The 16,651-nt window shown below is 43.0% G+C and overlaps 1 protein-coding gene across 1 annotated transcript in view; it reads left to right on the top strand.

Moving 5' to 3' along the window:
* SMPD3 (sphingomyelin phosphodiesterase 3) overlaps positions 1–16,421 on the top strand; it is a 113,496-nt gene extending 97,075 nt beyond the window's left edge. The window contains exons 4-9 of the mRNA XM_033157224.1: positions 720–795; positions 7,470–7,625; positions 10,733–10,822; positions 11,416–11,479; positions 14,945–15,107; positions 15,798–16,421. Of these exons, the coding sequence (XP_033013115.1) occupies positions 720–795; positions 7,470–7,625; positions 10,733–10,822; positions 11,416–11,479; positions 14,945–15,107; positions 15,798–15,899 (651 nt within the window). The 3' untranslated portion in view covers positions 15,900–16,421. The remainder of the gene's footprint in view (positions 1–719; positions 796–7,469; positions 7,626–10,732; positions 10,823–11,415; positions 11,480–14,944; positions 15,108–15,797) is intronic.
* Positions 16,422–16,651: the final 230 nt, after the last annotated feature.

Raw genomic sequence — 16,651 nt, forward strand, 5'->3', positions numbered from 1 at the left:
AATCTTTATTTGCATCAGCCATCGGCCTTAGCAATAAAACAACAATACCTGAAAAGAGCCCTGCTGCCAAAGGCCTATCAAGTCCAGCATCCTGGTCTCAGGTGCCTCTTCTGGTCCAAAAGCAAGACAAGAGTGTAACCAGACCCTCCCCACCTGTGATCCCCAGCAAGTGCACCCTGGCCACTATGGCTAGGAGTCCTTAATGAAGTTAATTTAAGGTCCACCTATTGTCCTCTTTTCATGCTCCCACTGCACACACATTGTGTGCATGCCAGCTATACAATCAGGGATAGTGAGAATGGGCAAAGAGGCAAAGAGGAGAGCTGTGTGTGTGTCTGTGTGTTCTGGATCTTCTCCCCTTTTTGTTGCACTATAGTGCAAGGGTGCCCCTCCAGACGGTATTTGTGTATTAACATTGGGGAAGCATCACAATACAACTAATAAAGCAGAATGATATGTGGATGGTCCCGTATAAAGCTATCATTAATGCACTATTATTGCACCAAGAGCATGTTGCAAAATACACCTAAAAAACCCCCAAGAAGAATAACCAGTGCCTCTTCTCTTTATAGGTCTACTCTGAGAACAGTTCTGCTTACCTGAGACCTTTGCTACAAAAAAATAGTTCTAATGTTTTCCCTGCAATTAATGGGTTTTGATCCTGAAAGGTCTGGTGGTGGTCCATTAACCCTTCTGTTCCTCTCTTATTTTCCTTCCAGGTGCAAGTGGGAAGTACACCTCAGGACCAAAGAATTGTGGGATACATTTCCTGCACTCACTTGCAAGCTCTGGCAGGTACCGTACAGATTGCTCTCCCAATCTTTGTTTTGCTTCTTTTGCTACTTATTGTGGAATAGGGATAGAAAGAGTGGGTTTGGCTATTCTCTTCTCAATGGTCTCTTGTCAGTACTTTAACCATCTCAGCTGAAAATGTTGGGTTGTACATTAACCCAAGTCTTCTGCAGAGCCAGGGCAGACAGACATCAGCTCTGCAAGATCTATTGGAAGCCTAAGATCCATCGAGAGAGGGCCAGGCACTGAAATGCTGGCTTCAAGTAGGGTGGGAATTAGAGAGGAAACACATTTATAAATTAATTTTTAAAGAAAATAGATTGAAAATACATATTTAAATACAAATTTCTGTGATGGCTTTAACAAAAATCGATAGATGAAGGATTGGGCAGACATGTGAGTGAGTAGATGCAAAAGTGTCATAAACTAGAAATAGACAGAGGCTGCAATCCAAAGCGCCACATCTGTTGCTCATGCTGGTGCCTCAAGGGCATTCCAACATGAATAAAATATGGGGGGGGGAGGTAAGCCCCACCCCACATAATTGATCACAAGACATGGTGCACACACACCATTTGAAGGGCAACGTCCATCAACTTTGGGGAGGCCCAGTCCCCACAAATAATTTATTGGGGGGACCAGAAGGACCTCTGCCCCTAGGAATTGGCTCCTATGTGCTGGTTGGAGCAGAAGCTGGGAAGCTTGCAAATCTCTGCACCAACCTAGAGTTGGTGTATGAGTTGGGCCCAAATTGGGTCTAGTTGCTGTCATGGGGTGGTAGTCGGTCTTCCTTGAGATCCCAGCAGATCCCAGGCCTGCTCTGCCCCTCTGTCCCAGATCCTGATGTCCCATACATTTGGCAGGCAGAATAGTGAGCTCCGTGCTGGCGGAGTGACATTGGAAAGAGGCCGGCAGAAGCTGGGGGAGCTCAGTGAAGGGACACCTGACCTCCATCCAATCCAACTAGCCCCAAGCCAGCACAAAGGAGCTTGGATTGTATTTGTGATTCACTCTCCTTGGCCTCTCCTTCCACTGTTTGCTGGATCTTTCCCATTACTTTGTTTCGCTGGATCTTTCCCATTACCTTGTGTGTCTCCAGCACAATACAACCGTAAAAAAAATCAGTTTATGATGTGGAAGGGGAAAACCACCATGTTGAGTCATTTCATGGCCACCTGAGAGTATCCAGAAAGAGACCAGGGCAACTTTGTTTCTCTACCAACTTCATGTCAGCAAATAAACTTGCCATCCTCAGCCAATCTCTGTAATGGTTGATAATCCAAATATTATTTAAATCTTATCTCAATATAAACATTATGTCATCTGGTAAAGCTTTGGGGATAGCCAATAAATTTAAAAGCTTTGCCCCCCCCCTGCTGCCACCTAACTTCTACAAGGAATGGTGGCATTGGTGGGAAACACCTTATAGACCAAGTCTCTTTAAAGCGATCAAATAAATTCAACTTGTCAACCTTTCCTCTCCCAGCATAAACTGTTAGCAGAAGTCTAGGACTCTCTGTAAAAATACTTCTCCTGTATATACAACACTGGAGATGGAACATTCTAGACTTTGTTTTGTAAAAAGCTGGTACAAAAGAGTGATGGGTTGGAATGGACATGTTAACAATACCAACTTTGGGGTACAAAGGTTGAATGTGGTTCTTGGGTCGAAAGAGGAGATAAAAAGGAGATAAAGGACCCCTGGACAGTTAAGTCCAGTCAAAGGTGACTATGGGGTTGCAGCACTCATCTCACTTTCAGGCCGAGGGAGCCGGCATTGGTCCACAGACAGCTTTCCAGGTCATGTGGCCAGCATGACTAAACTGCTTCTGGCACAACAGGACACCATGATGGAAACCAGAGCGCACATAAACACTGTTTACATTCCTACCACAGTGGTACCTATTTATCTATTTGCACTGGTATGCTTTCGAACTGCTAGGTTGACCTTCTGATTGGCAAGCCCAAGGGGCTCAGTGGTTTAGACCAGTGTTCTCCAACCTTGGGCCTCCAGCTGTTTTTGGACTACAGCTCCCATCATCCCTAGCTAGCAAGGCCAGTGGTCAGGGCTGATGGGAGTTGTAGGCCAAAAACAGCTGGAGGCCCAAGGTTGGGGAACACTGGTTTAGACCACAGTGCCCAATGAGTGATAGGCCTTCCAATATATTTTCGATCTGATTCTATTCTTTGTTTTGCTGATCTTATCCATGATATGAAACAGACTCTGGTTTTGTTGTCTTCTCGATACACTTCTTCTGTAGCAGGGATGTATCCATTTGGTACCTTCCCTATATTGGGCCAATGCCCTATTCGATCCAGCACCCTGCTCTCACCATGGCCAATCAAGTGCCCTAATGCTAAGAAGCCCAAAAGCAGGACCTGAATGCAACAGCACTCTGTGCACTTGTGATTCCCAGCAATTGGCTTTCAGAGGCATACTGCCACCATCGATGGTGGGAGAACCCTGCCATCATGGCTAGCAGCCATTGGAGAAACACTGAAACAGTGGTATTCAACCTTAAACTATACTTTACTGTAGTAGTATAAACAATACTTTACAGTAGTAGTAGTAGTAGTAGTAGTAGTAATACCCAGATGTGATATTATGGCTATTTGTGCAGTGCTTGTACAGTTCCTTCATACTATTCCACATCCCCTGCACTTTAGCCAGATTCTGGTGGATTTACTCTTGGACCATATGACAGATATTTAAGGCAAGGAAAAAGCATGGCGAGAGAGGACCGGAATATTCCCCCTTCGTCCCATCAGAATGTCTCCCTTTAAGGCTTCCAAGTTCCTTTCCTGTTTGTCTTTCATATGTTTGCTTCATATTTCCCGGCTTATCTATCACACTGTATTCAAGTACAAGAGAGCTTATGTTTTAAAGGCTTAGATGTCCTTCAATAAATCTCTGTTCATTTATGGAACAAAACAGAACGACCTGAGTTCATAACAGTGGAGTTTCCTTGGCTGTGCCGGTTATCTCATCCAAAACATTTCTTGTGTTTCTAAAAAATGAGGGATGGATCGTGATGGCAGAAAAGAAAAGCTTGAGCCACATAAAAGGTGCGGGTCTGGGATGTGTTTTTGTCAAAGAAAGCCTATTTGGAAATGTTTTGAAACATACAAATTGATGGCCCCTGAAAGTAAGCCTGGCTCCAATTTAGAATTCAGAGGTGTACGTGCAACTCAAGCTGCATTTTGGGAAGCAGGAGCTGTACTTCCTGAAAAAGAAGTAGCGGGAGAATAGTGTTGGGGACGGTGGAGTCAGCAGTTAGCAGAAGTGGAGACCCTTTGTCAGCCCAAAGACACCAGGCCCTTAAAAACAACGTCTTTGGAGCTGCTCTTAATTGAGAAAATGTGCCAGAGGTGATTTTGAATTGAAAATCATGAGCAGGGGGAAGACCCACCACCAGCAATGAGAAAATCTATCCATTTCAGTTTCTCTCAGTTTCTCAGTTTCCCAAAACGAAATTCCATTATCCACATTTCCACATCAGTTTGCCCCCCCCCCCAATCCTTAGATCCTTAGAGAGCCAGTGTGGTGTAGTGGTTAAAAGCGGTGGGCTCGTAATCTGGTGAACCGGGTTTGATTCTCCGCTCCTCCACATGCAGCTGCTGGGTGACCTTGGGCTAGTCACACTTCTCTGAAGTCTCTCAGTCTCACTCACTTCACAGAGTGTTTGTTGTGGGGGAGGAAGGGAAAGGAGAATGTTAGCCGCTTTGAGACTCCTTAGGGTAGTGATAAAGTGGGATATTAAATCCAAACTCTTCTTAGAATAAATTTTCCTTAATATACACATTTCTGTAAAGCAATTTCCCATATTAAAATGCAATTTTGTATGTTATTGTCATTAGCATGTATTTTTTATGCACTTTTCACACCAGCATATGTATTTTTTATGCACTCGGTTGGCGAACTGTGTTGCAAAATTCAGAGAAATGTGAATTTTGAAGGATGGCTGTGTTTGCAGATTGTTTTAGAAAGTGTGGATCTGGTTGATTCCCCTTTAAGTGCAAACTATAAATATAAATCTCTTACACACAAACCACACAACCACATGCTTTAAATAAAGGGGTGACAAAAAGCTCCCAGCAAAGAGCAAAAAAGAACAAACTCCACTCCTATGCATTTAATATTTTATTTTATTTAAGTGGATACGGGTCAAGTAAGTTTTACTCACAGTAGACCGATTGACATTAATGAACATTAAGTTAGGCCCATTTGTTTTAGTTGGTCTGCTCTGAGTAAAACTAAAACACCACCCAGTATTTCTATACAGCCTTGCAGGGCAAGAAACCCTGTCAAATGAAATCATGCAACAATAAGAACATGATATGCAATTAACTAACCGAGTGGCATGAAAACATTTCATTTCAATAAAAAAAATCACGTTAATAGGATAGATGTTTCTTTCATTTGAATAAATAAGCAAAAATATCGCTAAATAATCTATAGGAATTATCCACTGGAAATCAGAAAGAAAAGCAGAGCAGGATGTTGGTTACAGCCAGTCTGATGGAAACTTACAAAACAGAACTGGGAAATCCACCCCAATCCTCTGCCTCATTCAATTATACTTGATTCAAAGGTGATCCGTTGCATTCTTCACCGTGACTTCTTTTGATTTGCTACCTGAGTTGTAGATATGAATTTTAAAAATCACTCCTGTTATGTTTAGCACCAACACTGCATCTTCAGATTAAAAAACAAAACAAAACCAGACAACAACATAGCAACTCAAAAATTAAAAAGACCATTTTCCACTGATAGTGTCAGGGCTCTCAGAACCCAATTCACACTTTTGAGGAAGCAAGTCCCATTTAACTTAGAGGCCTTAACATTTGAGTAAACTAGCTTTGTCTGCTAGCAATTTGGCCTTTACTCAAGAGACGTGTTGTTTCTCAAGTTGTAGATCCAGGCTGGAGTTGGATTTTTTAAGTCAGGGTAAATCCCATTGCCCCATTCTGTCACTTCACAATCTCTAAATCAGGCTTCCTCAACCTTGGCTCTCCAGATGTTTTGAGACTACAATTCCCATCATCCCTGACCACTGGTCCTGCTAGCTAGGGATCATGGTAGTTGTAGGCCACAAAACATATGGAGGGCCAAGGTTGAGGAAGCCTGCTCTAAATCAATGAGCTGCAGTACCTCCTTCTGGCTGTTTGCAGTTGGGGGAACCGAAGAGCAGGAAATAGTAGTCGGTGGCTTCCTCTTGTGGAGAGTTGTCCTGGTGGCTCAGCGAATAAGGCACATGACACACTGGGTAGCTAAAAGCTACTCATTCAATACCCCCTGGTGCCTTCAGTCACAAATTTTGTAGATCTATATTTTTTCCCTTGCCTAAAACCAGCCGACACATATTGAATGACTGAAAACACTAGATGGGAAGGGGTTCAACCTGAGCTAATGAAAACGTATATAGCATGTCGCTTACATGCGTGCCGTTATTGGTGATTCAAAAGGGAAATTTCCAAGCCAGCTCCAAATTATCTTTGAACAGAATGGTGTGAATGATGGATGAGGTAAGGAAGTCAAGCAAGGACGTTTACGGCTTGTGCATCACACAGACACACCGTCCCATAAATCAAATTGCAAAAGTGAGGGGCAGCTACCTGATGATGCAAACCTGGCTGAGAGCAGAGCCCTTGGAGAGTATCAGTTGGACCTCACTAGATAAACAAAGGCATGTGTGAAATCTGCCCCTGCCCCTTTCCACTGCATGGAATGCTGCCGCCGCCAAGTGTAGGTGCTCAGTTTCAATTGACAGCTGCATAACAAAAAGGACTTTCTCCCCTACCCTTAGTGCACCTGATTTGCGTACAGAAGGTCCCAGGTTTAATCCACAACATCTCCTGATAGAACTGGAGAAATCTTGCCAGTCATCATAGGTAATACTGAGCCAGATGGACCAATGGCCTGGCCCAGTATAAGCAGGTTCCTGTGTTCCTTATGTTGTGCGGAGTACTTCCATTCTTTTGCACAAACGTGCTCCCTTGCCAGGAGCAGTTGAATGAGCCCTTGGGAACATGGGAAGCTGCTTTATACTGAGTCAGATCATTGGTCCAAATGGCTTGGTATTGTCTACACTGACTGGTATTGTCTACACTGACTGGCAGCAGCTCTCTAGTCAGTCTGTCCCATCCCTACTTGGAGATGCCAGGGATTGAACCTGGGACCACGTGCAGATGCTCAACCACTGAGCTCTTTGGTCCTTACCCAACAAAGTTGCCACATTAACCCCATGATCAGATGTACTGAGTTAAACCATTGGTCTATCTGGCTCATCTAGAGTGGGTTAAGAAGTATTTAAAATAAAGAGACAAAGAAAGTCTGCCCATTGGCTTTCATTGAAAATGCTTTTAAATCCACATTCTGCTCCAGGGATGGGAAATCTGTGGCTGTTCAGGAGATATTGGACTCCAGCTTCCCTCAGTCTCAGGAAGAATGAACAATGGTCAACAACCTCTTGAGGATCATAGGTTCCCATTCCTGTTCTACACAATACTCACATTTTTCTATTCCTAAAAAAAAAAAAAAACTCTTTACATTTGAAGGAACTCCAACATGTTTATTTTAGAATTGCATCTTATGGTCTAGTAGCTTAAGATACCGCCACAATAAATACAATGAAACTTGGAATTGCTCCAGAACCCTTGTTTTGTGCTTCCTGCAGGGGACAGTACTGTTCGATGCGAACAACTGGATCTGCTTCAGGATTGGCTGGCTGATTTCAGAAAATCTACCTCCTCCTCCAGCACAGCCAATCCAGAGGAGCTGGTGGCATTTGATGTACTCTGTGGAGATCTCAACTTTGACAATTGCTCATCAGGTGAGACAGCCACTTATTTGCTTGATGTATTTTAAGCTGCTAAGCCCTAGGCTCGGTGCCCAGCACAGCAGTGCTGGTTGCACTGCCCTAAATCCACCTCTGCCCTTGGTGGTTGGTGCCCATTGGGACTGGTGGGGCAAAGGGCAGAGAAATCCAGTAAAGAGTAGATAAATCCAGAGCCAGTAGCAGGCAGAGCTAGTTCTACTTTTACCCCTATCCTCCTCCCTGCTAAAGACAACACTGGCACAACAAAGCTGGCAGCTAGTGTCACCCCCTGGACTGTAAGAAGGCAGACAGGGGAAGGCTGGCTGGTGATAGACCAAGGTTGGTGGGGCAGTGCCCTATTCATCCTAATGGACCTGCCTTCATTGGCCAACACTGTGTTGTGCTTGGAATCCCACTGGTCCTTACCCTCATCATCTTCTTCATCACCACCATCCTCTTTTCCTAATTATTCCCTGCTCTCCTTCCTAGTGTGAAGTTCATGACAATGTACAGTACTGGGATAAACAAGGGTGAACCAGAGCTATAATAAATCACTGGAGAAAGTGATGCTTTTTAATAAATGGAGTTAATTTATTAAAATAAACAGAGATAATGTGAAATGATGCTGATTTATTGCTGCTCATACTGTTCTTCAGTTTGCTTTTAATTTAGTTGTGCTGCGTCTTTTCTTTGTAAACCACCTTACACTTGACTTTATCATAGAAAGACAGGCATAAATGGCCAAATCAATAAACAGAAGCTAGGCTACTTCAAGGACTGGGCAGGCCTTTTAAAATTCTCCATGCTCTTTGTAGGCAGCAAAATGAGGAGCGGGTGGATTTCACTGAATATCCAAAGGGTGAAATTCTCCAAAAGTATTCCTAGAAATCTCTTTTCGGAGAAATTTTTAGCTTACTGAGTTTTACAAAGATTCAAATCCGTGTAGCTGGTAATAGAGATGGAGAGAATGTCGACTCGGTTCTCGTTTCATGGCCAGCTTGCCACATTTGCCATTTCCAAAGCAAGATGAGAACAAAATGGGATCATGTGAAAATTTTGAAGGAGTGCTGTGTTTCAGCTCACAGATTGTTTTGGAAAGTGCAAATTTCCTTTAAACGTGAACTGAACAAAAAATATCCCCCATTCCTAGGAGCCATTTATAGCCTCTGGTATCATTGCTAGTAGCACTGATGGACAACCAAGCTGCCAGCTTCTCCATATCTTTTAGGTGTCCCGACACAATGTTGTGAGGAGCCAGAGGGCAGAGCCAAATGTCCTCTGAGAATTGAGGGGGCAAGCCCCCCCTAAAAGAATGCATTCAGGGGACCAAGACTGCCTCAGCCCTTAGGAGTCAGTGCCTGTGATGGACCTATGAAATGGGCAATAATAAATTGGCGTGAGACTGAGAGAGCTACTTTTTTGGCAACCTTTTTTTTTGGCCCCACCCTAGGACACCTGGATACAAATCAGGTCACTGCTCTATAAAGTAAGATGCAGAAGTGGTGAACCCTGGCCAGATGATCTGATCGGCATAACCTTCAGAGCATTGTTTTATTTTTAGCAGTTTGGCTTCTTTCTTCTCTTCCTCGCCGCTTTTTAAAAGCCGCACATTTATGGATTGTGTTGCCTTGACAATAGACAGTGACAAATGACATCATTAGTGCCGGTGGCAGCCACTTGTGGGATTCCCCCAGGAGAAGCAAAAAGAAATTCTTTTTTTTTTTTCCTTCCAGGAGAGATGCAGAAAAAAAATGATTAAGAGGCATCATAGGTTTCAGGTGTTTGCACAGGGTTAGATCTAAAGCAGAATGGAATGGAAAGGTTTAACTGCATAAACCTCATATGGGCCTCTCCCCATATGAACTGACCTGGACCCTACAATCATCATCTGAGGCCCTTCTTCTTGTGCCTCCTCCTCGAGAGGTCCGGAGGCCGGCCACATGAGAACAGGCCTGTTTTGCAGTGGCTCATCGTTTGTGGAATGCTCTGGCGCCTTCAACCACATATCTTTGGGTGCCAGGCAAAAACATTCCTTTCCCCCCAGGCCTCTAGCTAGTTAAACAATCTATGGCCTTTTAAACAGGGGTGTGTGTGTGTGTGTGTGTGTGTGTGTTGTTTTCATGGTATGTATTTTTGTGTTTTTATATTGTAAACTGCCCTGTGATCTTTAGATGAAAGGCGGTATAGAAATTTAATAATGAATAAATAATAAATTTCCCAAAACTTAACAAGATAATTTTATGCCTTGAAATGGCATTTCCAAATAATTCCCCCCTCCCTAGCAAACTGCAGCAATAAAACAGAAAAATCACCATTTTCGACTGCTTGAATTAGCTGCCTGCCTTAGCCAATCTAAAGATCAGTCCAACCCCAAGGAATAATTGACAGGTCTAGAGAGATCTACATGGGAGTAAGGAAGAGGAAAAGAAAAGTGTATAGTGTGGGCTTTATCCACCGCTAGTCATACTTGGAGTAGACCTAGTGCAGGTCCATTAATTTCAATGGGCCCACTCTGCATAAAACTTAGTTGGATATAACTCTTCAATATTTTAATGAATTGCTTAGAGACTGCCTTGGTATTAAGTGGCATGGAAGTAAATTAGGGTTGCCATATTTCAAAAAGTAAAAACCAGGACACCCCGAGCTTTTTTAAAGGAAACCACTGAAATTGTTTAGCTTTTTTAAGGAAACCCCCCAAAATTGGTGAGGTTTTTTTTAGGAAGACCTGAAATTTATTGAACTTACTTTTAAACAAAAACACAAAACCCCCCCACAAATGTTAGACTTACCTAAGATCCAGTACAAAATGCTGCATTTCGGAAATTGCTCTGGACATCAATTCCATCTTTGATATCCAGACATAGGGCAGCCCCATGTAAATGCAATGCAATATAAATCCAGGATGAGTGAAGAATGCCCACTGTGTGGCCTCTGGTTTCTCAAGCTGTGGCCTCTACATTTTATTCCCTGACCATTGCCTGAGCTGGCTGGGACTGCTGGGAGTTGCAGTCCAGCAAACATCTGGAGGGCTGCAGATTCCTCAACCCTGCCTCCCTCTGCCCTTGCCTTTCTTCACATGCCACTGATGTCCTTGTTCCTGGTCCTTTGTGTTCTTGCTGCAGATGACAAGCTGGAGCAGCAGCATTCCTTGTTTACGCGCTACAAGGACCCATGCCGGCTTGGTCCAGGGGAGGACAAATCGTGGGCAATTGGTAAGGGATGCTACCATAGCCTTGGGCTTGGTTTGGGAGCAGTGCTGGGGGGGGGGAGCTCATTAATCCGTTCCAGTTCACCCCCTCCAAAAAGGAATTAGTTCATTTCCTCCGTAAAGGATAGAATTTCCACTTCAGTTCAATACACAACTCGTTCACATAGTTCTCAGCGATTTTTGTTTCAGCCTTCAGAATTTGACAAGCTGCTCTGCAGTTAGTATAAAATATGCTTAAGAAGATTAAGAAAACATCAAAACACACACTCACGGTGTAACACGAACAATGGTTTTATTTATCTTCCCCAACCATCATTGTATTTAAGTTTAAACAGCGGCATGACTTTTCAGATGGAGAGGGGACTAAAGATGGTGGCAGAGAGTTGTGCACAGGGCTTGGCAGGTGCTGCCAATCAGCTGGTTGGCATGCACAAACCCCTTCCTGGCCCAGCTGCGCCTTTACCCGCCTCAAAACTGGCATCATATATGGAAGCAGCAACGCAACTCGGTACTGTACAGTATACAGAATCTGGTCTACATCCATTAGGGAGAAAGCCAAGGTTGATAGGAGCCCCATGAATTCCTTTCTCTTCCCAGGTACCTTGTTAGATCCAGAAGGACTATACGATGAAGAAGTGTGCACAGCAGATAACCTGCAGAAGTAAGTATCACCTCGTTTCTCTGCTTATACAATATAGTGACTGCTTTTTAAATCTGCACCACCAATGAGCATTGCTTTTATATTTTTAACAGTGTTCTCAGTGGTGGTGGTGGGGGGGAGGAGAGAGTGCCTCTTTCTTCGCTCTCACCCAGTGCTCCCCCCCCCCAGAAAAATAGGTGCCAGTAGTCACCATGAAGTTGTTACAATAAGTGCCACCCTTTTTAACAACAAAAAGGAGGTGCTGGTACTATGTACCATTGAGTACCCCCTGAAATAAAAGCACTGCCCTCACCTCCAGATTGATTTGGGGCTGAATCTGGGGCAGGGTGAACAGTCCCTGTGTTGGTCCAGATTGGAGGACCTAGACCTCATTTCCTTTCTACTCTGGCATGTAGGATTTGCTGGGCCACAGTGCAAACTGATTTTTTAAATAAATAAATAAATATCAAATGCAATAAAATTCCACAGGCCCTAAGGCAAAAAAAGTAAGCACTCGTGAAGTCATGTGGCCTGTAGCACTTTTGAAAGCAAACTTCTCATTTTATTTTTAAGTCAAGTTCCTCTTGGTCATTCAAAACACCTTGTTTGATTGGCATTTAATCCCCATGCAAAATTGATGTGTTGTCAAGCAGCTCTCAAATTGTAACGTCATCTTTAAAAAGAAAACTTGCTGAAGAACTTGCAAATGATACCTATCTGAAATTGCTAATGTCATTGACAAACTAGATGAGGTTTAGAATGGACTCTTGTGGAAATCCTTCAATAATAAAATTTGCCCAAGCTATAGAAACTAATTTATCACCTTGTTTATACTGGCATCAATAGTTCTGGAAAGAGCCCAGTAAATTAGGCTTCCATTAGACTTCCAGCACCAACCTCTGGAAATCTATTAATAAAGTTAAGAAGCCCGCACTATTAAATACATCAATAAGAGTGACTACATGGCCCTATTTCCTTATTTAAAAGATCAATAAACACCGTTGCTGCTTAGTCACAATGTGCCTCCACCTCTGACTTGATTAATAGGATACTGTTAGGGCAACTAGTGAAGAAACGGCCATTTAATTAAGATATTCACAGACCTAGGGTGGATTGGTTGTTGGTCTCTTTCACTTAATACTATGCCACTATTCAAAGGGGCGGTCACCTGCCTATCAGTCAAGTTTTATTGCGGGTCTAAAGCTGTCACAGTGTTGTATACAATCAGGTTATAGTCTATCAGCCCAGACAATCTTTGGCACCAAAAGGGCAATTTATCAGTTCCTTATATTGATCATCATGGCAGATGTCACTGAGATTGACGTGGCACACTTTTCTGAACTACAGTCGTACCTTGGGTTACGTCCGCTTCGGGTTACGGTTTTTCGGGTCAGCTAATCATCTGCACCCGCAAACCCCTGTGCCTCTTATTGTGTGGTTGGATTTCAAACTTCATGAGGAAAGGGAAACTCTTCTCCTGACATCATGGTGAGGTCAAGAAACTGACTGGTGGGAAGTGTCACTTCCACTGTGCCATAGGCATAATTTTCAGTTCTGTGGCATCGAGAATCCGAGCTTCTTTCTGTTGACTGACCAACAAAGATTGTTTCCTCTAGAGGAGAAAAGGGGGGGGGATACAGGCAGGGCAGCCAATAGGTCGGTAGATTTTAAATCTCAGTGGAAATATGTAGACACATATATTTTATGTCCTGGGGAGAAAAGCAGCCTTGGGTGGTAATTTGAGTATGGATGGGGGAGAAATTCAATTCAGTTTGCATTTAAAGGTTAACTTAACCTAATTCACAGTTTCGAAAACAACATGTGAACTGAAGCAACCAGCCTGGGTGGTCCCCTAGAAAGTTTCAGTCTGATGCTCACTTCTCAGTTAAATGCATAGGACTGTGATAGTACATGTAACTTGTTGTGCAAAGGTAACAATCTGTCATGGACTGGCTGGATGCAGAAGAGTGGTGGGAGGCAGAAATTACAATGTGCAAAGGGATTCCAGGCATTTTTAAATCCGCCATTTATATAAAGTAACCGCACCATAGAACACAGCCATTTTTCAAATAAATATATTGCAGGAAATATAGGGAAATGTGTTGCAGCCACCACAGCCACTTTTCTCAGCTTCTTACTTAATTTGCTGTTAGGAAGCGGAGATAATCTGCTGGTGTTTCAACAGAGGTCAATGCTGTCAGAGCCAACAGCTCTTTCATTAAAAAAAATGAAAATGCCATGAGCTTTTCCCCCTAAGCAGTCTGAAGAATGTCTTTTCTGTGGTACTTTTGAAGACGATTAATTACACAACGGTCCATATTTGAACCACCATCTTCATAGAAACGAACCTCCCTCTTTGCAATTAAAAACAAAAATCGCATCCAGGGATCATTGATAAGTATTGATTCCTTGATACTGAAATTAATCAGAAGCAAGCTAGTGTCAATTGACTTAGGTCCCCAGAGATAATACTTCAGAACATGTTAAAACTGGATTTTACATTTTAAAGGCTGATAAAGGCTGGGTAATAAGAATCAATTGTACCAATTATTTTAAAATGCTTTTAAGTTTCCTGAAAAGGAGCCACAGGCCTTGACAACCGGTGTCTCCTTTCCTTCTGTGGAAAAAAATCAAGATTTCATCTCTCTCATTTCCAAGATAATTGATGGTATAGTGTGGTAATTTTGGTGTGTGCCTTATTCACAAAGTCCAACTGTGGATCTTCAATCCAAGACTACTATTTGAAGAATAAGCCCATGATTCAGCATAAATAGTCAATAATCCTATGCACACTTACTTAGAAGTAAGCCACATTGCATTCAGTAAGACACTTCGGAGTAAACATCTAGGGAAGTACACTGCTTTGACTGCCCATTCCTCCAGAACTGGACAGCTAAAGAGAGGCATGCTTTATTGTCCAAGGATAGAAGAATCAGAGCTCAGTGGTAGAACATCTGCTTTGCATGCAGAAGGTCCCATGTTCAACCCCTATTGTCTCTAGGTAGGGTGGGGAAAGATTTCTGCCTGAAACCAGGTTTCTGACTGCCAGTCAGTGTAGACAATATAGCTAGGTGGACCAACTTATATATTATTTTTAAAGAATCGTACAGTTCTTAGGAAACATTAGGTACTTTAGAATAACAACAACAACAACAACAACAACAACAACAACAACAACAACGCACATGAGATAATTTGTTGATATTGGGTGTATAAGAATTGTAATGTATATTTACCGGTATATGCTATTCCATAGTTTTGCGTAGTTAACTGGAAGTTACCGATATAAAATGAAACTTCAGAAATAGAAGATCTTATACCCTTGCTATCTCCACTAAAGCATCCACCACCAAAAACTGGGAACCCCTTTGGTATTTGTTAGAACAGTGGATGACACAGTTGTAGATCTATCTGACACATAATAAACCACTGTGTGTGTGTGTGTGTGTGTGTGTGTGTGTGTGTGTGTGTGTGTGTTTTAACCAGGACAATGGAAAGTGAAGAAGGGCGAAAAGCCTATATTGTCTTTCCTACCAGCAAGACCCATGCTTCAAGTCAGAAGGGGCGGAAGAGAGCTCTGAAGGGGAACGGGAGGCGAATTGACTACATGCTTTACACTGAAGAAGGACTCTATCTAGAGTGGAAAGTGGTAAGCCCAATCACATATGAACAAGCATACCGATAACAGTTCTGCGTGTCAGAATTTGGCATCAGTTGTGATGGACAGTGCTTCTCGATTCAAGCAGCATTCCTCAAGGCTCACTAAGAACAGTCACCCTCTGATGGGACACTATTATATTAAAATGCCCCTGGGAGGATGCCCAGTTGTTGTTTTTTTTTTTGGCTTCAGCCATACTGTAGGCAGGGCATCATCGTTCTAGAACTCAGAGTCAGCCAATGAAGCTGAATGTCAGAAGAATCAGGTCAGGCAAAAGACAGGGCTTTTTTCCCACACAGCGAATAGTTAAACTGTGGAATTCACTCCCACAAGAAGTTGTGATGGTCACTCACATGGATGGCTTTAAAAGAGAATTAGATAAATTCATGGAATACAAGGCTATCAGCAGGTACTTGCCATGATGGCACTGTTTTCATTCCACTGTTAGAGGCAGGATTCCTCTGAAGAGCAGTTCCTGGGACCCACAGGTGGGCAGAGTTCTGTAGGTCACTATGAGAACAGAGCACTGGACTATTTGGGTCTTTGGCCTGATCCAGGCTCTTCTGATATGCTTATTTTCATCTGAAACCTTAAAAGTGGTGGGGACACACACACACACACACACACACACACACCATAGAGCTCTTCTTAAAAACCATTTCTTTTGCTGTTCCTCCGCAGGAAGTGGAAGAGTTCAGTTTCATTACTCAGCTGGCAGGCTTAACTGATCACCTGCCTGTTGCCATGCGCCTGATGGTTTCAACGGGAGAAGAGGATCCTTAAAAAAAGGACCGGTTTTTTTTTTGTCCCCCAAGAGTGTAGAAGGGGCAACTTCCAAACTTGTGACCAAGATGCAAGACAGAGTGTGGGATTTTTCGGATGCCCCCACCCCCTTCGAGACCAGGCTTGACTCAGACTACCCTCTGGCTGCGATTCTACCTGCTTTTCAGATTCCTCTCCATTTGCATCCTGTTAGGAAGATGTTAAAAAGGGAAGCAGAGAACGTATGTGAATGTGTGCATGGGGAGATGGGGGAGGGAGGGGGGTGTCAGCCCACCCACAAGCGTCACGAGTTGCCAGGCAACCGGGCAAGCCTGTATTTCTATACTTTCACTGTGGACTTAAAAGGAACCAAGGTAGAAGTCCCAATTCTTTGAACCAGTGCCATTCTTACAAAACAATGTTTTTATATATATATATATACTGATATATAGCACAATTTAGTTTGTAATCAGTCTCTGTGTTAGTGCTGCTCCAAAAGCGAGTTTTTGAATCATTTCTTTATACAGTATATCCTTAATGAGCTAATGCTTAATTTCTCTCTCCTTTTTTTTTTAAAAAAAATATCCTTTTCTTTCCCCCCTTTCCTTTCCTTTTTTTTCTTTTTAGCCTGTTAATGTTGTAGTAGCATGCCTGCGTCAGAAGCATGCCTCCAGATTGCATGCCACTCACTTAGGAATGGAATGGTCAGTGAGGTACCATTGGGGTGGAGGTGGGTGGGCAGGTAGGGGAAACGAGAAGGATGGCAATGGTAA

Source organism: Lacerta agilis, chromosome 8 (assembly GCF_009819535.1).
Source record: "Lacerta agilis isolate rLacAgi1 chromosome 8, rLacAgi1.pri, whole genome shotgun sequence".
In the NCBI taxonomy this organism is placed as follows: domain Eukaryota; kingdom Metazoa; phylum Chordata; class Lepidosauria; order Squamata; family Lacertidae; genus Lacerta; species Lacerta agilis.